This window comes from Saccostrea echinata, unplaced genomic scaffold, assembly GCF_033153115.1.
Source record: "Saccostrea echinata isolate AGI-Se365-2 ecotype Australia unplaced genomic scaffold, CSIRO_AGI_Sech_v1 ptg000030l, whole genome shotgun sequence".
Classification (NCBI taxonomy): domain Eukaryota; kingdom Metazoa; phylum Mollusca; class Bivalvia; order Ostreida; family Ostreidae; genus Saccostrea; species Saccostrea echinata.
This window is the reverse complement of record NW_026889779.1, coordinates 7,159,273-7,186,669: the sequence shown is the minus strand read 5'-3', so window position 1 is coordinate 7,186,669 and position 27,397 is coordinate 7,159,273. Positions and strand designations below refer to the sequence as shown.

The following is a 27,397-nucleotide window of genomic DNA, read 5'->3' as shown; positions in this document are numbered from 1 at the left end:
GTCCCTTGATGTTTGGAGGACAGATAGAAGACATACGGCCATATTTGCTGTGGCAAATAATGGCATAAATAATTACACATGCCAACAAAGAAATAAGTGGTTACAAAGTACGAAGATTCCAGTTTCGACATTTTGGTAAATGGTATCATTGTCTCACTAGTGGCATTGTTTTTCAGTCCTCGGTCACTTTGCTCTCAATAATTGCTAGCCTAGTTTGCAGCCAAATCAATTTGCAATTTTGAGCTATTATTTTATTTTTAAAAAGTGTTAAAAGCAAATATCTTTAATGCTATTGCTTGTTTATCGTGTTTTGAATGTGGAAGTTAAAAAGAATGTTATTGATGGCAGTGGATGCTATTTTTGGTATTTTCACAGGTCTCTACACAGTAACACCGAAGTCTCACCAAGGTCTCTAGAGAAACGGGATGGTTCGCCTGAAAGAGGAATCAGATGAGTACGTATTTCGATCATTAATTGTTGCTCTTTGCTGTTTTTTCCCTGTCACATCACAAATTAATTTTGACTGAGAAAGAAGAGTATTTGGTCCAATACATCAATTTTGCAGAAACATATATATTGAAAAACAAACTTGAAACTGAAACTTAAATTGCTTCTTATATTACTAACATCTACAAATTCGATGTACCCATTTATGATTTTAAAAAATGGAAACTAGGATAAGATGAGAATAAATGTATTGCATTAATAATTAAATCAGTAAACTTTCTTGTCTACGTCAGGGTTAGGTCACATTGCTTTTTGTCTCGAAAATTCTGGTGAAATCTTTACACTCTAACAATTTTATGTATATTATTGTGTATTTACTCATCCTTTTACATGTTTTTTTTCAAATACAGGTTACAATGTACAATCAATTATGCATTTCAGTTGACCAAAAAAAAAAAAAAAAAAAAAAAAAAAAAAGGTTTAACCACCAAGAGAACTTTAAAATGCATTGATACAACCCATCCCTGCATGTCTGCCCAAAAATGAACCAAATGCATAGATTCTTCAACATAACACTCTGTGCATAGATATCGAGAATATGCATTAATAATTTGTTATCATTGTGGTTTTTTGTCACATATGCAAGGCATGCAGTTTGCATAAAAAAAACTATATGCTACACATTTAACAATGTGATCTTATAATTGCAGCTGATGTTTAACGAACGACCCAGTATGACATTTCAGAGTAAAAATTGAACATAAGCAAACACAAATATCAAAGTAAACTGGATTGTTATTCCCCAAAGTTTGTCATCTTTGAAAAAATATTTTGTTCAAATTCTTGTTACGTGTGAATGATTGTGTTTTTGGAGAATTCAAGCAGACAGCTCAATTAGTCCTAGTTTAACATGATAATCACATTATGTTGTGTTAAGAATTCTGTATAGTTGTCCTGTCTCGTGGTTAAAGTGTCAGCTTTAACAAATACGAAAAAAAGTATCCAATACTTTAAAAATTTCAAGCAAGTGTTTGTTCAGTACCATTGATCAAATATTCATATGAAATTTTGTACGTAATTATATCTATATTTTTCCTTCTAGGGTACAAGTCCCAACGAGCCTTTTCCCTTCGTCTGTGCCTATTTTATATTATTCCAATGAATCAGTTCCAGCTTAATTAGTAGTAACTCAAAGCTTCTTGCATTTGTCGCTGGTTGCAAAATTTCTTGAACTCTTCCTTTTTTCTACCCATGTTTTGTCCTTTAAAGGTTTGCAAAAGTGTGTTCTTCCTATCTTTAATTTTATTTGGGTTTTTTCCTCCAACACAGATAAATGTCCCCATAATCTTTCAAAATCATTTGCTATTTTAGTACGTGTATATTAATCGTAAAGACTGGCAAACAAGGGTGCAAATGTGTATAGATTCTAATGTATAAAAATCAAATACAATTTGTAAATGAAGTATTTAGAGCAAAGTTCTAATTATTTTTAGGGTATGAAGTAGTGACAAACATAACTTTTCGACTGAAAAATTCTCTTGGCAAGTAGTGACAAACATAACTTTTCAACTGAAAAATTCTCTTGGCAAAATTTATTCTAAGGTAATTTTTTAAAGGATTTCTTGGGATTTGAACCCAAGTGATAAAATTCTTGGGTGTCAGGGTTTTTTTTTCTCTTAGACTGACACTATAACACATGCACTTGTTACGTATACGGGGCACCCCCCACTTATAAGTATACGAAACAAGTGCCTGTGCACTATAACCATTACACCAGCCAATTTAAAACGGGAATTGTCATAGATATGACCCTTAAATAACTGGACTTCAACTATTTCTCGAAAAAAATACGAATTTTGTGCATAAAAATGTGTTTTATGGTAGAGTGGGTCCTTGCTCCATGGTTTTGTTAAGTAAAAATGTATACTTTTCAATATACTTAATATCCACTTATATGGAAAAGTTGTATTATAGCATAAAGAAATGAATATTTTTGCCCTCCTTGGTGTGTGCATGCTATTTCATAGACGAATAATTTAAACACGTGAGATTGTTGCAAATTGTGAAGATTTTACAGGAAGTATATTTTGTTGTTAACTGAAATAAAGAAAATTGTGTTATAATTGAGATTTAATTTTTTACTTCCATTGGCAATTTTCTTGGCTTTCGCCCATCTTCTTCAGTGAAAACATTTGAACTTTAAAAAAGTTATTAAAAATAGACTCGGTTGTGAAAATAAATCATTCTCTATCTATCTATCTATCTATCTAGTCATTTAAAATTATATGATTTGTAAATTGGCAACAGAAACGTCTCGACGAAACTGTTTTACTTATAAAAGTTATAATTACTTTCCTTGAGCCTGTGTAACTTGTTCAGAAATTAAAAGAAGCTTGTAAAATTCATTTAGCACCTCCCCCTTTTTTAAGAAAAATGAATGAATGAAATATAATGGGGTAAACTGTAATTTTTGTAATACGAATTTCTGATTAAATTCAGATTTTATCAAGTGTAACAGTGAATAATTAGATTGAATCAAATTGAACGATTTCTTACCTATATGGCTTAAATCCCTAAAAAGATCCAGTCATGTTTGCGCTGAGCACGGATTATAACCGAACCAGCAACTCGACTACTTTGCAGGCCCCAGAATAGACTTTTTTGTTTTAAAAATTACGTCTTAGTTTAGTTGTAACTTCATTTTTTGCCACGTATCAGTAATTTGATTTATCGTAACGGAAAGGGTTAGCTTTTGTGTGTAAATACGTACTGTTGTTATAATAATGATACGGAATAGTTTTTGCGAATGTTTTAAATCGAACTACGTTTTATTTTCATCGCATAATGGTCAAATGCTTTGTAACTACGCAGTTTATACCTTGAAAAGCTCACAAATCATTTTGTTTCCCACGAAATATTGTTTCCTACGTAAATTTACTAATCTGGATAGTTCTAGAATTACCCATGCCCAAACACCAATGAAGTTCTAGATTTATCCAAACCTTTCTCGATTTACGTCATAGGTGTCAAACTATTTCGCTCTACTTCCGCTTCGCACCGAGACGCATTCAGTCTCTTACACTACGTATGTATTGTACCTAAAGAATATATAATAATTATTTATTTAAATGTAATATTCATTCCACGACTTATAAATTATATTTAAATATAAAAGCTATATTAAGAAACAAAAGTAATATTATAGTTTTGTTTGCAATTACATAATTTTGATTCTTAAAACATGTTTCTAGGAATTATTATATTTTGTGATATGATTTTAAAAATCGTCAATTTACAAGAGAGAAGCATTGTTGGGCGATATAAGGCCCCAACATTCATCATTACGCATATGTAGTGTGTGTGTGTGTTTTTCCAAAGAAATAATACTTTAAAAAGAAACAAAGAACATATCAAAAAACTTGATGTATAGCAAATCTCGCGATTAACAAATATTTATTTATTCCTTTTTCTACATGTATTATTTTGGCAATGTTAAATCCCCGTGGACTTTGAATTTGCCACAGTGTCAATACCACTGGTTGAATTCAAGGGTTCGAATACAGGCGCGGATCCAGGAATTTTTTTCCAGGCGTGGGGGGGGGGGGGTTTACACCCTAGTGAAAAAAAATTCCTATCCAGAAATTTCTTTTCAAGCAAAATAAATAAATAAATAAATAAATAAATAAATAAATAAATAAATAAATAAATAAATAAATAAATAAATAAATAAATAAATAAATAAGACTCCTTTCCCAAACGTATCTAACCCAGAACATTTCTTGAAAAGCAAAAAAAAAAAAAAAAAACTGAACTAACTAAGGTCCATTCTTAAACGTTAAAAAATCCCTATTTCGTGGTGATGGTGGTGGGGTCTACGTTTTCTGGGGTGGGGGGGGGGGTTCAAAGTCATTTTTTTTATTTGCTTCAGTATATACTTTTAATAACTCTGCAAATTCAAGGGGGCCGCCCGCCCCCCCCCCCCCCCCGATCTGCGCATGGTTTAAATGCAGGAAGTTAAAAAAAATCAATCTAACGATCGAACCTATAGTTTGAAGGCCAAGGTATTTATTTTGAGATATCTTGATAGTTAAAAAAAATGTAATTTATATATGACAGCACCCATGTGCCCATATCATTGAAAAGCTATGAATTATTGGCTATTTAAATTGCGTGCAGCTACAGTACTGAAAATTAAGTTTGCGGCCAGTCTAGCCTCAATAGATCATCTTTTTCCCGACAGTTTAAGGATTATTTATAAAAAAAATATCATTCTGATGAAATAATTAGTTTAAAAAAGAAACATTCACCACTGGGAAGTATCACATCTATAGCTTCCAAAACTCTCTGCATTCTTACAATAGTCTGTCAAAATATATACAGATATATACCGAGGTGTGATTTCTTAATATTTATTCTGAGGGAAATTTTTAAACCCTCTCACCCTCTCAATTCAGGGATGGATCGAAGAGAGGGACCCCACCCCCACTCCCCGCAATTAAAATTGTCTTGATAAAACGTATACTGTAAAAGTCGTTATTGTATCAACCCCCTTATGAAAAAAGGTTTTAACCCCCATCCCTCCATTTTTTATGGTCAAAAGATTTTTTAGTAAGAAATAGAGCCCCATAGGAAAACTTCCTGGAACCGCCCTTGCTTTCTGTTGCCATTTATTTTTTTTTTTTCTCACAAATTTGTCTTCTCCCTCACTGGAAATCATGATCCCCCTTCCACTTGTTGTCGCATTTATTTAGAACTATTGGTAGATTTTTTTACGGAAACAAAAATAAAATTAGCCAATTGAGACCGAAAAAGCTTGGGAGATTAATGCATTTGTTCAAAACACAAGAACTGTTCATATATTGAATAGCTATCATTTTTCAAATTTCATTCAAAACGACTCTGGGTACATAATATTTATTCATTAAATATTATTTTATAAATTTATCTGTTTAATTTTGATTGGTTGGTTTGGTTTTATAGATTAATTGAATCACTTAGGTGACGCTGTTTTTATCTGTTACCGTTCATTGTATTTCCTCTTATGATGTGCGTACACTTAAACATTTTCAAATTCTTTCTTAGGTGGCAGAACCATTTTCAGCCAATTTTGACATTTAGCTTCTGTACGTGAAAGGTAAAAGGTCATTAATTTAGAAAGGTCCATGTCCACTTAGGGTTTGTAATATGGGGTCAAAACCAGCAAAATTCATGCAATCGTTAAGATTCTTTACATCGTTAAGATTCTTTTTTACTCACTGACAAATTACAGGCAAAATTAACCTTACCAGAATTCTGGAATTCATGTCTAGTCGGTCCAGCGTTCTGGTCCCAGGGTAGGGATAAGTTGCTCATATACATGTGTTGCAAAAACATATCACCTTTAAAAAATGCAGCATGCAGACTATTTGCATAATTTTCATGAGCAGTGAAATTCATACCTGTCTAAATTATAAACTCTTGCCACTGCCTGGGTAGGCCCAGTTTTAATTGATCTTTGGAAGCCTTATTCTTCGACCATGGAGATAACAGAAATGTTTGGATGGTTACAACTTGAGCTTTGAAATTGGTTCAGGATTCAGGTCCAATTCAAGAGTTGGACCTAGCTGGCCCTATATTGAAAAAACATATCTTTGACATGATTTTTCTTTACTCTATAGGGCATATATAGCGGGCGAACTTTTTTTGCATGATTATATAGAGCAGTTAGGCCTCTAGCAAAATTTTAAAATTCATGCACTCTGGGTTCGGATCCCGATTGGGGGGATAATTATGTTGGTCATAACCTGAAAATTTGTTGTGCGGAACAGAGTATTAATTAATAAAAATGTAATTTATTTTTGGACTCTGTATTCATGGTGACAGCAACCCGTGAGTCCAAAGTGTGAAATCTTTGTCCCCGGGGCTCAGGCCACATCTGGAGCTATGTGGATCATGCATTTAAAGTGCACTACATGTCTTTTTAAAAATCATATTACTCCTGAGCATTTTCAAAAAGGCTTCATATAGTGTGGCAATGAACATTTATATAGAGTCCTGGCCAAACTGTAAAATTCGAACTACACGAGTCCATGCATTCAGCCCAAACGGGACTGAGTTAATCTTAGGATTAGCCTCAGAAACTCGTAATGCTGTCCCATGCAGTGTACATAGACACTTTGTTATAAGCATTAAGGTAGTCCGATCCTCAGGTTCTGAAAATCAGCTTTTAGGTAATTGAAAATGCTCACAAAAATGTCTCTGATTTCACAGAGTAACATAAATTTACCCATGATATTTCTTCAAAGTTCATCATTATAGTTAATCATATTATATAGGGAAAATTATCAAATCTAACATATATTTTCAGGAAATGTGAATAAAAACACCAGCTATGTATTTTCTAATTGAAAATTGATCAACAAATATATTTTAGGATAAAAAAAAATATATAGGTATCCAGGCATTTGGAGAAAATTGCATCTTTTTTTATGCTTATACAGTATTTTAGTTCTTCTATTTACTTCAATTGTTATAATACATAGTGTAAAAAGCTTGTACTATCATTGATAGACATTAAATATCATGTGTAATTTCATATCATGCTAATAAGCATTGGTATCTAATGCTAGATTAAAGGAAATTCAATTTCTATAAAAATGAATTTATTTTTGTCTTTTATGGGGTACAAATGTCAACTTTTTACAAGAATGTTTTTTAATACTTCAAAGAACTTTGAATCCTATTGAGATGCATAAAATGAAAATTGTTGCATGAAAAGATCTCAATTTCAAGCTTCAGTTTGAGACTTTTAAAATAAAATTATAAATTTAAGAGTTACCCATCCTGGCTGAGGATCGGATATCCTTAAAAAACAAAAGCTTTGTGAAATTCAAAATATGATTGACTTTTACATGGTTTTAAGGAGGCCGAAAAATATTTGTTATGCGGCGATGTTGTTTACATTTCATGATTGTAATCTCTAAAATTTACAAAACGATTTTTTTTCCTTCGAATGACCACAACACATCGCCTATGGACGCCATCTCATTCTGTATTTTCAAGTAAAATAAATGAATACTGGGATGTATACCTTTGTATATGATTTTCCGTATCCCGTAAATATTTCAGTCATTTGAATGAAAATTCCTTGTGCAGATCTAAAAAGATCGGGAATCCGAAGCCACCACCTTTTTTTGGTGTAATCAATTCTACATGTAGTAGACTAGCCTAAATTACTTTGGATTCAATATGGACCGCCCTTAAAACCCAGGAAAGATATTATATAAAAGCAAAGTTAATATTTTCGGTTCTGTTTTCTTTGATTTGTGTTTGTCAGTTTTTTTTGGGGGGGGGGGGGTAGGTCTAAAAGTATTTTTTTTTAGGTCGATTAATTTCTGAGTCGCGTTTATTCCTGTTCTGTCTACTTTATCAATACATAGGGCTCACGGCGGGTGTGACCGGTCAACAGGGGATCCTTACTCCTCCCAGACATCTGATCCCTAATCAGGGATTTCTAGGGGTCCGTGTTTATGCCTTGTTCACATTGTATTGTATGAAGTTTTTTATGAGATCGATCACTGTTCGTTTTCTTCACCCTTTTTCATTCCAACCAAATATTAGATTAGTATTGCTTTATGATTGGCGAATTTTTAATCAGAAATGGAAATTATGAAAAGAAAATCTTAAAAATCACGTGTTTTTAAAGTATTTATTATCAATATTTATTTATTTTTACAAGAAAATACAGAAGGGGGTATCAATGAGCTATGTGACTGTGGAGTGACAGCGTCCATTCACATGGGAGCATAAAAGCCGAAAAGTAGCAAGAAATACCAAAAAAGAGGCCAAAAACGTTACAAGAAAACTGTAATGAAAAGGACTCGAACAGGCCGTAGAGTCAGAAGGGGGTATTTATTTAACATTATTTGCATCTGTGACTGCAGTCAGAAATAATATAGTTGCATGCTCATGTTGTTTACCCCAGAACTGGCTCAAACTATCTAATCGAAGTTTGTCCACTGTCTCTCTGTCGTTAATTTCAGTTCTAAAACATGTAAAATCCATGCATTTGAAAAAATATTCTATCCACTAAGACCCCCTGGCAATGACAATTAGAGTGGTATAACAGCATAGCTCTATCTCCATCAAGGATTCTTTCTATATCCCTTACATGTAACATTATGTAATTATTTCTACCAAGTGGAGGCATTTGCATTTAGACAGTGAATTTAAATCATTTTTAATTTTTTTTTTGTCTATTTTGTTGTGCCCCAACAGAAATTTGCTTCCTATGGGCCATTCTTACAACGTCAGCGGTCCTGAGTCAATTCTTCGATGTGGTCCCACGGCAATGAGACGACTCAAGACCTTTGAGTCGCCCACGTGGCGCAGTGGTTAGAGCGTTTGCTCTAGAGTTGCGGTGTAAGGAGTTGATCCTCGAATCCCACTGTGGGACATGGAGACCGGTCCTTCGGATGAGACGGTATAAACCGAGGTCCCGTGTTGCAGTAGGTGCTGGCACGAAAAAGATCCCTCGTTGCTCAATGGCCCTAAGTGCCGAGTATTGGTCAAAATTTGCAGCCCTCCACTGGCAAGTGGAGGCGTCTGCATATTAGTGAAAAATCCTCGAGAGGGACGTTAAACAACAAAACAAACAAACAAGACCCTTGTCGTTGTGAGGATACCCCACGGGCCTGAGATGTCTTTCTACAAGCTTTGGCTTTTATATATAATTTTCACATGGGAGTTTGGGGTCCAATATGTTCTATCTAGAAAAGAAAAATATAAGGAGTGAGAAGGAATGGGGTGGGGAGAAGTGCTTGTAGCTGAGCTACATGTAGGTACTAGTACATAGTATACATAGTACTGCAAAGATTCAGTGAGTTAAATATAAAGCCCCCACCCCTCAATACCTCATGATTCCAATGCAAACAAGTAAATCCTTTTAAAAAGCATTTTTAACTTTATATACGAGGAGTTATCAAAAAGTTCGTAGACTGATGCGATAAAATTAATACTATGTTGTCGATGATGACAAAATTTATAAGGAACATAAAAAAACAAGTTTAAGAAGTGCTGAAAATTTAAGCTGGATACGTTGATAATGTTCCAAATGATCATTAAATAAAAAAGACATTATATGATCACCCGTCGCCGTCGCCGTTTAGTTCCATGACGTCCGACAACGTCTTTGTTTCTCAATGTCCGCTCTCTCTGCCTCAGTAGACTTCTCTGGAGTTAAGTAAAGACCTATACCCGTCTTGTTTAAATGACTTTATAATGTCATGAACAGCTGATTTCAATGCATTAATATTGTAAATGAATCTAAACATAGGTAAAGATCCTCGTTTGATTATGCCAGCATAATTTGCTTGTCGGAGTTCACTGTCTACCACACAAGTACCATGGATGCATTTTAGTTCTCTGTCAGGCCCGTATATATATATATATATATATATATATATATATATATATATATATATATATATATATATATATATATATATATATATATTGTGAAATGGGTTTTGTGTTTCACCTCAGTCTTTCCAAAAAATTATTTGGCTCCATATTCTCTCTTCCTCTTGGTGTTTCTTGGTGCAAAGTTTTTTTTTTATCATCTTTATCTCTTAGCAGGCCCGTAGCAAGTTTGGGGGGGGGGGGGGGCAATTTTTAGTTTAACAAAGTCTGACAAAAGTCTAACATGCCAGAAAAAATCTTTAACTGTCCAAATAGAGAAGGAGGCTTTAAAATAGTATTAATTAAATTCTATTTTCAGAAAAGCATCAATAAAAAAAATAATAATAACGTTAATCTAACGTATTTTATATGTAATAATGTCGCGCTAACGTTATCTCAACGTGTAGTGCAATTACGCAAATGTACACAAATGACCGTATTCAAAGTTAATGACTGACATGTGGTAATATCGATGTAATAGCGCATGAGGGAAAATGTGTTTACTAATTTCACATAATATATGATAAATACAATAGATTAAGTGTATTTTTTTTTTTTTAATATTTTTGACGCATTCTTGAACTTGACATTTGATCGTAAATTTTCAGCATGCAAAAATGACGTCGTTTACAGTTTATTTTCTGACTCGTGTTGTTATTCCCCTTCCATAGCCGAAAGACTGTTTACCATACCTAGTGGTTCTTGGTCTTGGTAATTCCAAAGTCTTTTCGTACCTAAAATTGTATATGGAATTTCTCTGTTGAACTAAATGCACTGGCAAACTGTTTATTACCACTGTCTTCTAAACATCCATATATGGCATGCTTGTCTTTATTTTCTTATATCTCCGTATTAACAGCGTCAAAACTCTCTTGCCGAGTGGATAAGTCGAATTACACCATGAAATGGTATGCGCATTTCCTCTGATAGTGTAAATAAGGCGATTCTGGGAAGGGGGTCCTCCATGGAGTTTGGAGCTGGATACCTTGTGTTATTATTATACTATGGTTTTAAAAATTTATTACCGAAATAAGTGCCCGTGGACGGAATTACGGGGTTGGAGATCGATGCCAAACTCTCACCAGAGGGCGTATTATAACGCTACGGCTAAACGCTACAATTAATAGAATGGATCGCAAATTATCCCTCTCCCCCCCCCCCCCCCCGGGTTCTACGGGTCTGCTTAGTTTGTGCAGAAGCATATATAACATTATGTTGTTTATGTCTCTGGTTTGTAACATTTTATATCTTTTAGGAAAATCAATTCATAGCTGCGCTTTCTATCACTCTATCCAAATTGCGGGCACGCTGCTTTCAAAAGTAATCTGGTCCCCAAACACAAAAGATCATGCTAAATATGCCCAATAACAGATAACGCAGTGTTCTAAAATGTTTATTATTTTTATTTGTATACAATCCCCCAGTATATATCTATTTAGCGATTTTTTTAGAGATAAAAATACTTAAAGTTGGGCGAAGGATTTAGTCCTTCAAGTATAAACAGAAACAGATCTTACTTTCAGATGTTTAAAAAGGAACTCAGGTTTTGCTATGATCCCAAGACCAAATTACATATCATTATTGACAATTTGTATTGTGCGCTAGGCGTATATAGTTTGCTTTTTTAGAAGTTAACCACCTGTACCAGAGACATAAAATAATATTTATGTCATGTCACATGTGTGTGTATTATCAATGATTGATACATGCATGTATCTATTTTTAATTATATATTTTTGTGATTGAAACTTCGGGTCTCAATGTGTAATTCAAAACTATTAAAATCTACGAAATACCAATTATGAATAGATAGAGTAACATAAAAATGCACAAATCATCGTTCCAAATGACCATGCAGTCCAGCCCATGTATTAGCATGACCTGGTAAAAACTTCCAGTCGATTCTCGCGAGATTCCCTCTTACGTAGAAGTTGGTTTCGTCAAAATGTCCTCGGAAACTCCTATGGAAGAGGACCCCAGTCCACAGACAGAATTTCATTCCGGGGAGTTATTGTTAAGTATCGTCGATATAATGTGTACTGTTTTGATATATTTTCATTCATGCGAAGGTCATAGTGGTAAAGATTTTTTTTAATCTGTGCCGAGCTCGATTTAGAACTGGGATTTCCCCCTTCTCGTATGTTCTTAAGTACTTTTCGCATAAAATGCCCTGTTTGAGACGTTTTTTATGAAGAATTAGTTTGATAAGTTTTATTAAATGCTGCAAAATGTATGTTCACATTTTAGAACGTAATTTTGAAAAACAGGATATATGATTTCCATGGAAACTTCTAGAATATATGGAGATAAAAAAATCGGATTTTTTTTTAATAGCCATGATCCATATTTACTGTTGCGTAGCAAAATTATTATATGGATGAATTATTTAGACATATACACATTTTTAAAAATATTAAAATAATGAGATTTTATTTAGATCTTAATCTAAAATCAACTGAATTAAGCTACTTGAATATAATAAGACAGTTATAGTATATTGATATGATTATTTAAGTGACAAAAAATTCTTTCATAAGACTTTCTTTTATGTAAATTTTAAAATTTTTAATTTATTTAAAATTAATGATATTACAGAATTACAATTTATAATTCATGATGGATATGATTTTTTTTTTATTATTGATTTAGCTTTTTTTTAAATTAGTTCTAGCAAATGTAACTAATATCATGATTTTAAAAATTTAGAAAGACAAACATCGATGCAGAGAGAAAGAAAGCTGAAGGAAATGCATTTTATTCAAAGAAGCAGTATAAAGAAGCAATTCAGTGTTACACAGAAGCCATCGGTAAGGTTTAACTGTAAAGCCTGTGCCTGTTGGTTAGATTTCCATTTGAAAAGTTTATTTCACAAAAAATACCTGTTTAATGATTAAGATTTGATTCCTGGGATATCAATAATCATTTTGATTATTAGTGAACCTCTCCATTAATTTATTCTTAATGGCTTTGATGTTTTTGTTTAGATACATGCCCTAATTGTGCTGCTTACTATGGGAACCGAGCTGCTGCCTATATGATGCTGAATAGGTACAAAGATGCACTGCATGACATCAGAGAAGCACTGAGGATTGATAAGGCATTTGTGAAAGTAAGTGACTTTTTTTTTTCAAAAGTAATATTAGAACCGATCATGAAGAAAAGATTTTTTTTTTGTGTTAGAATAGTGGAGTTTTTGTACCATATAACTACATGTGCCTATTTTGTTTCTATGTTTCTTAATGTCACCTTGTTTTGAGTTGTATTTCATAAATTTTATTTCAACAGGTGAATGAGGGAAAGAGTGGGGGGGGGGGGGGGGGGGAGAATGGTGATAATGTTGAGTGTTTAAGAAATTCTTACACTATGTGCAATGTATTTACACATGTGTGACTACTTGCATTTAGCTCAATAAATCCACTTGTTTAGTGGCATAGTTATGTACCTTTTGCTTGTAGAAGAGAAAGGGGGATGAAAGAGTAAAAAGAAATATTTAATATAAAGTAAGGGTCAAGAAATATGAAACTTGGTGTGTGTGTGTGTGTGTGTTTTTGGTAATGTGAGAGGATTCAGAGGAAATGTTACCACTTATTTTAGACTGAGTGATCTTACCACTTTGTTGTTTTCAAATTTGATTACTCAGACACAAGTGAAAAAAGCCTACAACTGTTTTAACAGTATAGAATACATGGTCATATTGGCATGTTTCTGACACTCAACACAAAGGTAACATAAATTGCTTATTTTGTTAGGGGCTTTCTCTGGAAAGTCTTCCTTAAAACCACCACTAGGAGAAAATGGGGATAATTTTTGCCACAAAAATCAAAATGTTTATCCAAAGTACAGAGAAACCATTTTTTTATCCAGATTTATTTGACTTTTTTTAGGGATACCTCAGAGAAGGAAAGTGTCACCTTGCTCTAGGAGAGCCCCAGGCTGCTCTCTGCAGCTTCAGAAAGGTTCTTGAACTGGATCCAGACAATGCAGCAGCAAAGGCAGATGTAAGACTTAAACAAAGATATCAAGCTTTATCTTACAGTAATAATGTCATATAATAATACAGTCTTAAATAGTCATTCATGGTAGGGATTTTTTAGCTCACCTCGACGAAGTCGAGAGGAGCTTATGCTATACCCCCGGCATCAGTGTCGGCGTTAGCGTCGGCGTCCCGGTTAAAGTTTTAGGAGCAAGTCCCATTCCCAAGTAACTATAAGCCCTATCTGGACCAAACTTGCATGGATGATGCATCTAGTGATGGACACTACCACACTTGCTTCGGATGCTGGATCTGACCTAGATTTTCCAGATGAGTGACCAGGTTAAAGTTTTTGGAGCAGGTCCATTCCCAAGTAACTATAAGCCCTATCTGGACCAAACTTGCCTGAATGATGCGTTTAGGGATGGACACTGCCACACTTGATTTGGATGCTGGATCTGACCTAGATTTTCCAGATGAGTGACCAGGTTAAAGTTTTTGGAGCAGGTCCATTCCCAAGTAACTATAAGCCGTACCTGAACCAAACTTGCATGGATGATGCATCTAGGCTCAGTGATTTTTTTTTTTTTTTAAACCACCACCCCCTCCTTTTGAATTGGGAAAAATTAGCGACATTTTCCTCAAATTGGGAAAAATTATTTATAGTAAATTAGAAAGCTAAAAAATACATAAAATAATCAAACTAAGTAACAACAACAGATTTTGTTTGATTTTAACTTTGATTTTGATTTAAATTCATAAAATAATCATTTAAAAATATTAACATCAATATTTTATTGAATGTGAACATGGCTTATCAGTGATTTTTCTACACCCAATTTAGGTCCGAATATCAGCCCTTTCCCCTCTCAAAAATTACCGATTTTTTCCCAATTTCAGTTGCTTTTTTCCCCAAAATAAATTTGCTGTAGTTATTGTTATATTGAAATTTTTACGTACGACTTATCTAATATGGAACGCTATTGTTCTTGGTCATTCAGACTCTTAAATTAATGGCGAGGAATAGCAGATTATTTTGTGCATTTACAAGGTGTAGAAAACACATTTTGTGGAAAGATGCATGTGAACTGACGAAACATAGCTTTATTTGTAAATCAAACTAGTAGTAGTTCTACAACATGCATCCCTGATTCGACGAATATCAAACTGTTTCTACACCTCTCAGATGCAACTAGTATTGCAGAGAAATTGCGGTAATATGATTAGGGCAATTCATAAAGCTTTAACTAGTTAATAAGTTGATAGAAAAATAAATTACTTGTCATCTTGTCATTAATCATGTCAGATTATCCCATCTTCAATGGCTATTACGAGAAGGATTTTCTCTTATGTCTACTATTATGGCAAAAAAAAAATTTGAAATATAGGAAGGTCGCACTTACCGACAACTTTCAAAGATTTTTTTTTTAAAAGTTAAGAATGTAGAACTGTGTCTAATTTGTAATTTTGTAGCAAATAAATTGAATAAATGATGTAACATTTTTATAAATATTCTATTTTACCTTTTAATTAAGGTTAAATACAATTTTATTGAATTTTCCCAATTTGACACAAATGTCGATGATTTTTCCCAATTGAAAAGGCCCAGGCCCCTTTTAAAAATTGTAGAAAAATCACTGGCTTATATTAGTCACATCTTGTATATAGCTTCTATTTTCTTGGAATTGCTTTGTCTAATTTCATTTTTAAAAAAAAATAAAATAACCAGTATTTTGAAATCGCGATATTGAGCAAAATAAACACCATTTTTGTACTTATGTTAATATTACGGTATATTTTGAATAAAAATTTAACATATTTTACAATAAAATGTATTCAAGAACATAACTAAAGGGGCATTTCGGTAGTTTTCAGGGGCATTTCGGTTATTTCTATGGGCATTTCGGTAAATCGGGGGCATTTCGGTAATTCGGGTTACCCTTAGAATGACCCTCTATGTAATAATGGCGGTCAAACCAAAATCATTATGTCAACATGCATCATGACTTGTATCTGGGGATTATTTACCAATTCATTGAGAATATTATAAGCTACTTATCTGCTTATATGGATATCTGCATTGTTTTACACATTCATTAAAAAAAATCAGCTGCATATGCATGGATTTGAAGAATAAATACGTATTTACTCTGTCAGGAAATTTAGCGACTTTTGTTCAAAGTTAAAACATAATTTTCGTATGTTTGAAATTGGGAAAAATATACTAATAATTGGGAAAAAATAGCTAATTTTTGTGAGGGGAAATAGCCGAATATCGGTGGCATTTTGACCCCAAAAAAATCACTGCTAGGAATGGACATTACCACACTTGATTCAGATGCTGGATCTGATTTAGATTTTCCACATATGAGACCAGATTTAGATTTTGGGGCAGTCTCATTCCCAAGTGACTATAAGCCCTACCTGGACCAAACTTTCATGGATGATGCATCTAGGGATGTGCACTAACAAACCTGCTTCGGATGCTATATCAGACCTAGATTTTCCACATGAGAGAATTTTAGCAATATTTTAACTAAATTAGCATGGATGATGTATCTAGGGATGAACACTTCCAGACTTTCTTTGGATTCTGAATCTGACTTACATTTTCTAGATGAGTGACCAGGGTAATTTTTTTTTTGGATTAGCTATATAAAATTATGGCCTGTTATGATTAAACTTGCATAGATGGTGCATTTAAGGATGAAACTTCCAGAATTGCCTTGGATGTTGGAACTGACCAAAATTTTCTTGATTAGTAAACAGGTTAAAAGTTTTTTGAGCAGGTCTATTTCCAAGTAACTATAAGTCCTACTTAAACCAAACTTGCATGGATATTGATCTTGGGATGTACCCTAACTAGAAAAAAAATATGATGTGAAATTTGCCTTACATGTAGATAACATTCGTCGAGGTGAGCTTCGTAATCTTTGATTACCTATGTTTTAAAAAATAAATTTCAAATATTCAAAAGTTAAGAAATTTCCACTGAAACTGTATTTGAGTACAATTTTTTTCCCAGATTGAAACAGCAAATGGAGTGATGCAATTTGAAACAATGGCAGAAGTAGACTTTCAGAAAGAAGACTTCAGAAAGGTATTAATGAATACTGGGAAATTTTCACCCTGCTCACAGGTGGGCGAATTAAAAAGGGGGGGGGGGGGGTGACTTAAAAAAAAAATTGTTTAAACAGATCATTTACGTATGTGTTAGCAATTACAGTTACTTCATTGTGTGTATGTGATGGTCATTACAGTCTTTATATAGCATGCACATAACATGTATTTGAAGGTTATTACAGTATTAACCAATAGATGTGATGGTCACTACAGTTATTTGAGTGTATTTGTTAATGTAATGATATTTGGAATGATTACAGCATACACGTACATGTAAATGTGTATTTGATGGTTATTACAGCTACATTGTACTGCACTGCATCGATGGTCATAGATTTACTATAGGATATTTATGTTTGTAATGGTTATTGCAGGCTGTGTTCTGTATGGATCAGTGTCTACAGAAATGTCCAGCATGTATCAAGTTTAAACTGAAGAAAGCAGAGGCATTGGCAATGTTAGGCAGATATCAAGAGGCTCAGGAAATTGCCAAGTAAGTATTAAATGTCATAGAGTAATCTTGTATGTGCAGTACATTTCACACACAATCTTGTTAGAGGAGGGTATACTGTTTTACCTTTGTTTCAGTCAAATGAATATATTTCAGTGTAACCAACTATGGCTGAACTATTGCAGAAAACACTGTTATGAAATTCTATTCAGTAAAGTAGATGTTTAGGGTCAAGTAGCCACATTTTTTTAATACTGTATTACTCAAATGGGTACAGTCCACTAATACATTTCCCATAGGTGACAATGTTAATGTTACAGTCCACTAATACATTTCCCATAGGCGACAATGTTAACGTTACAGTCCACTAATACATTTCTCATAGGCGACAGTGTTAATGTTTTCTCACACAACTCCTTCCCTAATTTTCATTGAAGGATGGTACACCCCTCAAATGAAAGCTCATTAAATTCTCTCTCATTGGTTAAAATCCTGAGGTGGCATGTCAGATTCATTTTCCTGCAAAATGCACATGTTCGCAAAAACAGCTGAAAATGAAAATAAAAATAGGGTAATTTCCAAAGTCAGGGTATGCACATATCAAACAATTCAATTCCCTTCCTTTCAAAGATAACATAAAGCTGAAAATTTCATTTTAGTGAACTACTTTCTTCCCCTACCGATTCTAAAAATAATTAGGGGTATGTACCCAAATATAAGTCTTAATTGTCTTGGGAGCATCACATGTAATTGCAGAAACTTCATTTTCAAAGGCAACGCAACGCAGAGCATTCCCTCATAAAAGAGCACCTCAATCCCAATATAAATTACTTGTGTAACTTCCATTATGCATGCATTGGCCCCCCCCCCCCCCCCCCCCTCCACAAGCATGTTACGATATCCCGACTTCATTGCAAAGGGATAATTAGCATCTGTGCGTGTCCATTGTCCAATATTGAATGTTATAGAAAGCAAAATGTGTACACCATGATATTACTACATATCCAAATATGAAAAAGCACAGATTACCTGATGTAATTACTGAAAATCATAGTCTGTATATTAAATAACATATTGAAGTATCTTCAAAGTATCTGGGAATATCCATATAAAAGTAAAGTCATTATCACTTTATCCATGCAATTTTTACTTTGCAGTGATGTGTTACAAAGAGAAGATCCCATGAACTCAGATGCCTTGTATGTACGGGGATTGTGTCTGTATTACGAGGATATGGTAGACAAAGCCTTCCAACATTTCCAACAGGTTCTGAGGCTAGCACCAGACCACGCCAAGGCAAAAGGAGTCTATAAAGTAGGTCTAATTTTGATATTAGATTCAGCATGTCTTTATTTACATGTATCAACTGTTTCTTTTAGGACAAAACAGAGTTGCTTAGAGATTAACAGAATTTATTATATATTGTAAAAAAAATGAAGGGATGATAATTTTTCTTTATTGAAAATATTTTCTCAAGCTACATGTACATATAGTGTTCCGCTCGACTATTATTTTGAAAGGCTAGATACCCCATGGTCACTCATTTACCAGTATGTTTCCACCATATTTTAAAAAACCAGTCTTCTTTTTTTTTGAATCTGAAAACAAAATTGAGAAAATGTAGATAATTGGGGGGGGGGGGGGGGGGGGGGTGACCACATTTCCTAGAGGAGACTTCATCAATTCAGCTGTGATTTGTGGACATGAAAAAAAAACACTATTAAGGAACTTTTCACTTATTGTAAATGTGGAAAGGTAGATTTACTGTATTTCTGTTTACCAGAATCAAAAGAATTTCCATCTTCTTTGGAATTTTTTTTTTGCTTTTCTCATAATCTTATGTATATTTAAATGTATTTCAAATTTACAAAAAGGTTTCATATAGAATTGATACGCTGTAGTCAAATTACATGTATAAGAAAATTTTTTAGGGTGAAAAAAACCCCAACAACTTGAATACATACATGTAGCTTTTAACAAATAAGGTTCATGGTGTGCATGAAACGGCACTATCTATGTATAGACCAATTAACTGTTACCCTTTGTCCAATTTCAAGCACTGATATAGACTTCATGTTTTCAATTCCTGTAATTCTGCTGAAGTTCTGTGTAATGGAGAACTGGATTTGTAAAAATGGAAGTTTAGTATATTTAGCAAAAAAATCAGAATATCAGCTTAGCTATAAATCCCAAGAATATATCGGTATAATAAACTTTAGAAACAGTTCTATCATAATGTACTCATCATTTTGTGAAATGAGGTTGGTCCCTATTTGAAATATTGAACAGCTTGAAATATTGACCATTTTGGAAGAGATTTTCAAGCATTGGAAATAACTACAAAATTCTTGATGTGTAATACATAAACCAGCAAGAAAATTATGTCTACATTTCCACAAATGATATGACTTCTTTTTGGGCAAAGATCCCAACATTAAAAATATTAAGATTTTTTTTGTAGATATAATGACCTGCTTCGTACTACAGTAAATCTCAAAGTCACTGGGACGTCAATTTTTTGCTTCCTTATAAGCGAGGTTCTTCATATCTCTATAAGGAATACAGTGATAAGCCTTATATGGGAGGGATTTGTAAAAAGTTCTTTGTAGCTGAGGTTTCCTTATACATGTACATGTTAGGAGATTTTTATAACTGAGTTTACTGTCATTATAAGGATTATATTTTTATGGAAAGTTCCCCTGGCCTGAGGCTGCATTTTCCAAACAATCTGTAGGATATGACTTTGTTACTTTAAATGTGTTACAAGGAGGATAAACTTTTTCAGAAAGCAAAGTTACTAAAAGCAAAGAAAGAAGAAGGCAATTCAGAATTCCGTTTAGGAAACTTGGATAAAGCACACGATTTATATACAGAGGCATTAGAGATAGATCCCCTTAACAATTCAACAAACTCCAAGTTATACTTCAACAGAGCAACTGTATCATCCAAGGTAAAGGTTGCAGAAAAGAAATATTCTGTGTTTTTCTTGTTGCATGAATATAAACTAATTATAAAATCTTAATATTTTGTAGTTAAATCAAGTGCAAGATGCCATAAATGACTGCTCAAAAGCAATAGAACTTGATGATTCATATATCAAAGCATATTTAAGGAGGGCAAAATGGTGAGTTTTGTTTTTGACCTATTTATTTTAATTGCTTGTATGTTTCTGTATTCTGTGAATAATTTAGTCCAAGGGCATTATACCTGTATTTATTCTGAAGAAGATGGAAAAATTACTACAGTGTAACATGCTTATAACGAAAGCCAGGTGTGGACAATTTTGCTACATTATAAACATAATTCGTTATATCCGTTAGGTTTATAATATGTTTTAAAGCCTTGGGGAATTAAAACCACTTTGCTACAAGCATGAATTCATCATAACTGTGTTTGCTGTAAGCATGTTTTACTGTATACATACATGTACACATGGTCATAAAGGTTATTTTTAGGAGTTCAACACAGATTCAAAAGTCTTCGCTTTATATATATGCATCATCTATTGTTGAACATATCATGGAGCTAAATGAAGTCCTCCTGAAAACACAGCATTTAAAAATAATTTCCATTTGTAGAAATAAGATCTCTGCAATAATTTAATTGTCAGAAAATGTGAGTTTTAGATGAAAAAAAAGTTCCTCAGCACTTGCCGAAAATCACATTGCTCAGTAGAGAGTAAATTCTAAATAAAAATTTGGGGGGGGGGGGGGGGATTATAAATAATTAAATAACACGTTAAGTCTCGTTTGTTGTATCAGGGATTTTTTTAGAGTCTCTCCGGGGCCGAAATTCGGCCCCATTCCCAATGCTGAAAAGTGTATGTTTTTCCCAAAATCATACCTAAAAATTCCCAATATGAAAAGAAGTATTAAGTTGTAAATTATTAAAATAAAATAATGAAAAAAGGGGTTTATGTTCTCTATGTGCGATGTACGAGCCATCCGAGGACTTCCGAGAAGTTATTCGGAATACTATGGATGTTTGCATGCATACTTTTTAAAGAGGGATCGATGTTTAAAAATTAAAGTCGGGATCGTTATCTAAAAAATAAACGTGCATCATGTCAGTCTCTCCAGTTTGCCTAGGACGGTAATTTTCAGGCTGGGTTGAATCGCTCTTATTCTTATAATTTGGTCAAACAATACCGATTTACCACTCATCTGGAACAAAACCCACTATCAAATATTATTTTAAAGAACTTCTTACATAAATGTACAAAAGATGACAATGTATAAATGTGTTCATTTACAATGTTATCATACCCTGCGGCTTTGTCATTTTTAAGCTTCTGAACGTCAACAGCCCCTATTATTTCATATCACTAAAGCTGGTTTAAGCCAGCTTCATACTATAAAAAATAAGAAAAATGATTAAATATTTGACTTTTGCTTGTTTTTTCATATTTATTTGTATGAAGATATTTTTCCCAATTTCAACCAAATATCGCTATTTTTCCCAATCTTGACGGCCCCGGCCCCTGGAATCAAGGGGTACAAAAAATCCCTGTGTATATACAGTAATGGAGGAAAACAGAAAATGTGCATTCTTGTATAAAGTGAAAAAGTCAGATATTTATTTTCAGTATTAATTAAATGCTGTTGAACATACTTGACATCTTTAATGAATATTTTTTATATCTTGATACTTATATTATGATCAATATCTATTTATATTTGTAAATAAAAGAACTACATGAATTTCTACACTATTCTTGGAAATGTATTTTATCAGAACTTGATTATGTTTCAGTTACATGGACTTAGAACAGTATGAGGAAGCTGTCAGAGATTACGAAAAAGTCTATAAAAATGATAAATCAAGAGGTAAGAGTAGAGGAAACATAATGTGTATGTAATTAGTTTATTTAGATATGCCATGTCTGTCTGAGTTGTCTTACTTGTAGTGTTCTCCACAGTCATAGTATAGGGTGATATACTGTAAATAGGAAATATCTTCATAATCAAATTGTGAGTTAATTTGGAAGTGCAAATATTCCAATCCTGAATTTCTTGTAAACAAATTTTATAAATGTAAAGAATAGAAATTCTAAATAAAAATTTTATATGGCTGAAATGTTGCTTTGTTAGCAAGCTTTATTTGCATACTGTAAAAGCAGAAATATTCATTGGGGATTAAATTTCATTCATTTCATTGTTAACAATTATCAACGAAATTAAATCCCACACAAAATTTTTGTTTGACTATATATTGAATAGGGTTACTTTCGAAACAACGTAATTTAAAGCCCACTAAACCTTTTTAGATGACAAATCAATGAAATTTTATCCCCACAAAAATTTGTGCTTCTACAGTATTAAAGAGGAAAACTTCATGATTTTGGGATCATGCAGTAACTTTTCCACAATATTGGACCATTATTTGCCTGATTAGTTCATATGGCATATGTTGGCAAATACCCTTGGAGTCTTCACTCAGAATTACATTCTCAAGCTTGTAAATTGGAAAAGGCAAAAAGAAGTCCGTGTTATGTGTAAAATTCAGATGGTATTCAAAAGTGAAATATTAAGGATGTATGCCAATATTTTTCTTCTTTCTGTCTGAAAGAGTAGAACTTTAAATACATGTAGTTTGAATACTTCGAGAAGAATAAGTTATCATGTTAACGATCCAATTTTCATTTATATTGATTTTTACTTCAGAAAACAAGAGACTTCTTCAAGATGCAAAGCTTGAACTGAAAAAGAGCAAAAGAAAAGATTATTACAAAATTCTTGGTGTCTCCAAAACTGCTTCTGTGGATGAAATTAAGAAGGCATACAGAAAGCGGGCATTAATCCATCACCCTGGTAATATCAGCAACACAGTTTTCATAAGAGTATTAGAGTAATGATGAATCATGAAAAATGGTAGCTTGTAATTTTGTATTGTGTAATTTAAAATTTGTTGATGCAAAAATCCAGCAAAACAATGTTGATTTATGCTTAATTTTCAGATCGACACAGTCATGATACACCCGAAAAACAAAAGGAGGAAGAACGGAAGTTTAAGGAGGTTGGAGAGGCCTACTCTGTTTTATCTGACTCTCGTAAGAAAGACAGATATGACAGTGGTGCAGATCTTGATGACTTAGAAGGACCTGGTGGATTTGGTACGATAAAATAAACATCATTTCACTGGAAATTTTAAACAATTTACTTATTAATCAGTAGTTGTTAATAATATTTTCTACCACAAACCAATTTTTGTTCAAGCATTAGAAATTTATCTTCTGTTTGAACCCCCACCCCGAAAAAAAAAGAAGTGGAAAATATTTTCGGCTAGGCAATATCAGATGAACAATTTTTTTTCTTCGAATTCTTGCATTGTGAATTGAGGAATTAGGAGAAAAAAGAAAATCCATCATCGGTGTATTGAGTTTATTGTTAACTTTTAAACCTACCTTGCATCACATTTTAATGACCTTCTTAGACTTTGATTGCTAGTTTACTACTATTAAGTACTAGTGTTGTAGTATATATTAAATGTAGCTTCAGCCAAGGCATACAGCTTCTATCCAACTTGCATTTCTCAATTTTAACTAGAACTATGCATGTATTTTCCATTACATTTTTAACAATGCATTTATTTAAGTAAATTGACGGGAGAACTAAAAATTTGATTGAAAGTCATGGTTTTATAGTGTCCAAATTATTGAAAGATATTTAAAAATTGGAAGGGTTTTAAGTACCCTCTCTACACCAGTGCAAAATGTTTTTTGGACATCGAGAAAAATATTTTGAATAAAGATGTAAATAATGAGCTTATCTATTTAATTTTTCAATATATGGTACGTGGCATTTACCCCCAGGAAAAAATGTTCAAACACAACACAGTATCAGTGAACAGAAATCACTGCTGTTTACTTCCATGGAGAAAATACAAGTAAATAACATGTTCAATTAATTTATCTTGGCCTTTTAAAATGTTAAGAATACTTGAATTGATAACAGATTGAGTAATATACTGTAAATTTCTATTTATTGGAATTTAGATCTAAGGGCAGATCACTCCAACTGCAAAAAAATACCATAGAATCAGAACTCTTTAGTGTGCAGTGTAGAGAGGGTTCTTAAGTGCCCTCATGTTTTTGTCCCCCACTTTTGTAAAAGCGAGGGGACATTAAATCTTATTTGTCTGTCAGTCTGTAACAAAAATTAAACCTTGGGCAGAACTTTTGAATGAGAAGAGATAAGACTTTCATATTTCACATGTTCATTACCTGTGACAAGACCTCCAAATGTACTATGATTTTTGACCTTTTTACCTTGACCTTGAAGTTTCACCTACTTTTCAAAAATTTAAACATTTGTGATAACTTTTGAATGAGAGAAGATTAGGGCATTCTTATTTGACATGTACATTACTGGTGAGAGGACCTTTACAAATATTAAGTAGTCATATTTCCATGTGGGTTTAATTTATGCTATGTAATTTTATTCTGCGGAAATTTGTCATGGTGCACTTAAAGTGCATCTTCGACATACAGTGGCAATCCAAAGAACCTGTGTAATCTACCTGTGGATTGGAAAGAAATTATGATTCCACAGAATCATGACCCTGTGGAAAAAAGTATGTTTACAGTATATGATTTTTGACCCCGTGACCTTGACCTGGAAGTTTGACATACCTTTCAAAATTTTTAACTTTGGTGATAACTTTTGAATGAGAAAAAATAGGGTGTTCTTATTTGACATGTGCAGTACCTGTGACAAGACTTTTCTGAATGTAGTATTACTACTATGGTTTTTGACCTTGTGACCATAACCTTCAAGTTTAACCTTCAAAACTTTTAACATTGGTAATAACTTTACCTTCTGAATGAGAGAAGACATGGTTTTCGTATTTTACATGTGACAACACCTTTCAGAAAGAACTTTTTTTTTTCATTTCATGACCTTGACCTAGAAGTTTGACCTACTTATCAAATATTTTACTTTTGCTATAGAAGAGATGGGGCTTTCATATTTTTTTTTCACATGTGCTTTACTTGTGATGAGACCTTTTGGATTGTATTATAATATTGACCTCATGACCTTGATCTTGAAGTTTGATGCAGTTTTAAAAAACTTTAATCTTTGCTGTAAGTTGTATTGATTCAAAAATTTAAATCTTTTTTGTATGATGGACAGACAAGACAGTATCAATTTGCCATAAATAATTACATCCATTGCAACCCACGAAGACACTGAAAGCTGGGGAACACAATTCCTTGAATTTGCTTGTTACCATTCATATTCTCAAAGGATTAGTCTGACAACTAAATGTTGCCTGGTTATTATCTGTATGTTTATTATTTATTTTGCAGACCATGTGGATCCCAATGTGATATTCCAGACCTTCTTTGGTGGTGGTGGAGGTTTTGGTGGTGGGGGTGGCTTCCCTGGTGGTTTCTCTTTCCAGTTTGGATGATCATGTTTTCACAACTGCAGACAAGGGATTATGATTATGTACCGGTACACAGAGAATCTGCCACCCCGCCATACACACCTTCATAGAAATATAGGTCAGACTGGCATATTAAGACCTTGATCAGGAATTGTTATAGAAATCATTCTGACAGTGTGTTTCATTGTAATTCATGTGTTAATTCACTAGGATTCATTATCCTTTAAGGAACAGCCTTTTCTAGATTCAGCTCATTTTGCCAAGACTAGGATTGTAAATTGCTCACTTTTGTGATCTGTCTCCAATTCATGTTTTTTTTTTTTTGGTTTTGTTTTTTTAATTTTTTTATTAAAAAAAAATGTTGGTATCAACTAAATATGCAGTTTGTCATATATGTATCTTCAGATTGTAGAGCAATTCTGAAAGAAAGACTGCAGTTTCATATTTATTATTTGTGGCTTGCAATCATCTAATCTGATCTGCTTTATCTCCCTTGCCTTGCATTGTAAGATGTTATCTATTATACAATGTACAGTCTGTGTATGCTGGGCTCTGTGAGACCCAATCCTGGACACAGGACATTATTAACTCTCAGTAGACATTGTACACTGAACTTGATGATGTTTTATGTTTTTTTAAACATAATATGGAGTACTAGAAAAGATTTCAGGAAATCATATTTTAATCATTGCATGTTAGTTTCAAACTGTTTTATATTCAGCGATTTACTGATTTCTTGGAAAATATTCCATATTATTGCTTTACCCATAATACAAAAAGTACATATGTAACAAAGTTATTTTATGGTGTTCACTGTCTTTGCTCCTTGAAGTATCCATCATTCTTAAGGTTTTGTTACAAGTTGGGAATAAGTAGAAATGAGAGAGAGAGAGAGTAAAAATGAACATGTCCATCTGTTGTGAAGTTACTAGGTGAATGCTGTGATTATTGGCATGTTTTTTGTTCATACAGTATTTATGTAATGTAAATCTGAGTTGTGTCAACAGGTCTAATAAAAGATCTCCTTTGTCTACATCATTTCTTTTTTTTTTTTTAAGCAAGAATGATTGAGATAGTTCACTCATATTGGGCGCGCTTGATTTACTTACACTGCTTACACCGTGTACACCTTTCTTAATCAAGTGCAGGGGTGTAGACTTTTGGTGTACACTAGGTGTACACTTTCTTACACCAAATTTAGGGCATGTGTTGAAAGGTGTACACTGAATCCAGTATTGCGGAGAATGGTACGATTGAAAATTTAAGAAATGGTTTTGTGTAATATAAAGGATAAGAAATCACATTCAAGTTGTCTTTTGTGTGTAAGTGATGACATTTAAATCATTTTTTGACCATTTTAAATAATTTAGTCAATTATTTCTGTTTTTTAATTTTTTTTTTCACTTTAAGGACATACGCAACGTACCTTACCTACTGATAATTTTTCAAGATATTCTTAATTTAAGATTATAGTACGTGCCATCAGATGTTCGTAGACAAAAAGCCAGCATGTATTACCAGGGGTTTGAAAATATATCAATTGATGAAAATTCTTGTGTAATTAAAACACAAATATA

General features: G+C 33.1%; 1 protein-coding gene across 4 annotated transcripts; it reads left to right on the top strand.

Annotated features, from left to right (window-relative positions):
* On the top strand, window positions 1-26,853 carry LOC133197183 (dnaJ homolog subfamily C member 7-like). 4 transcript variants are annotated; one of them, XM_061333081.1, is made up of 14 exons: window positions 1-135; window positions 376-454; window positions 12,592-12,692; window positions 12,870-12,994; window positions 13,770-13,883; window positions 16,884-16,958; window positions 17,356-17,474; window positions 18,590-18,746; window positions 20,218-20,382; window positions 20,465-20,556; window positions 22,185-22,258; window positions 23,096-23,242; window positions 23,389-23,544; window positions 25,741-26,853. In XM_061333081.1, exons 2-14 carry the CDS (start codon window positions 426-428, stop codon window positions 25,842-25,844), a joined length of 1,458 nt encoding a protein of 485 aa, XP_061189065.1. In that variant the 5' UTR covers window positions 1-135; window positions 376-425; the 3' UTR covers window positions 25,845-26,853. The 4 variants fall into 4 exon arrangements, with proteins under 4 accessions (XP_061189065.1, XP_061189066.1, XP_061189064.1 ...); XM_061333082.1 differs by having other exon boundaries at window positions 17-142; XM_061333080.1 differs by lacking the exon at window positions 1-135 and adding an exon at window positions 8,165-8,333 and having other exon boundaries at window positions 393-454.
* The last annotated feature ends 544 nt before the right edge of the window (window positions 26,854-27,397 follow it).

Excerpts from the sequence above, each read along its gene's own strand:
- LOC133197183 (XM_061333079.1), top strand. The coding sequence starts at position 11,831 with ATGTCCTCGGAAACTCCTATGGAAGAGGACCCCAGTCCACAGACAGAA. Across the intron at positions 13,884-16,883 it reads ATGCAGCAGCAAAGGCAGAT|ATTGAAACAGCAAATGGAGT; the intron begins GTAAGACTTAAA and ends TTTTTTTCCCAG. Across the intron at positions 23,243-23,388 it reads GGCATTAATCCATCACCCTG|ATCGACACAGTCATGATACA; the intron begins GTAATATCAGCA and ends CTTAATTTTCAG.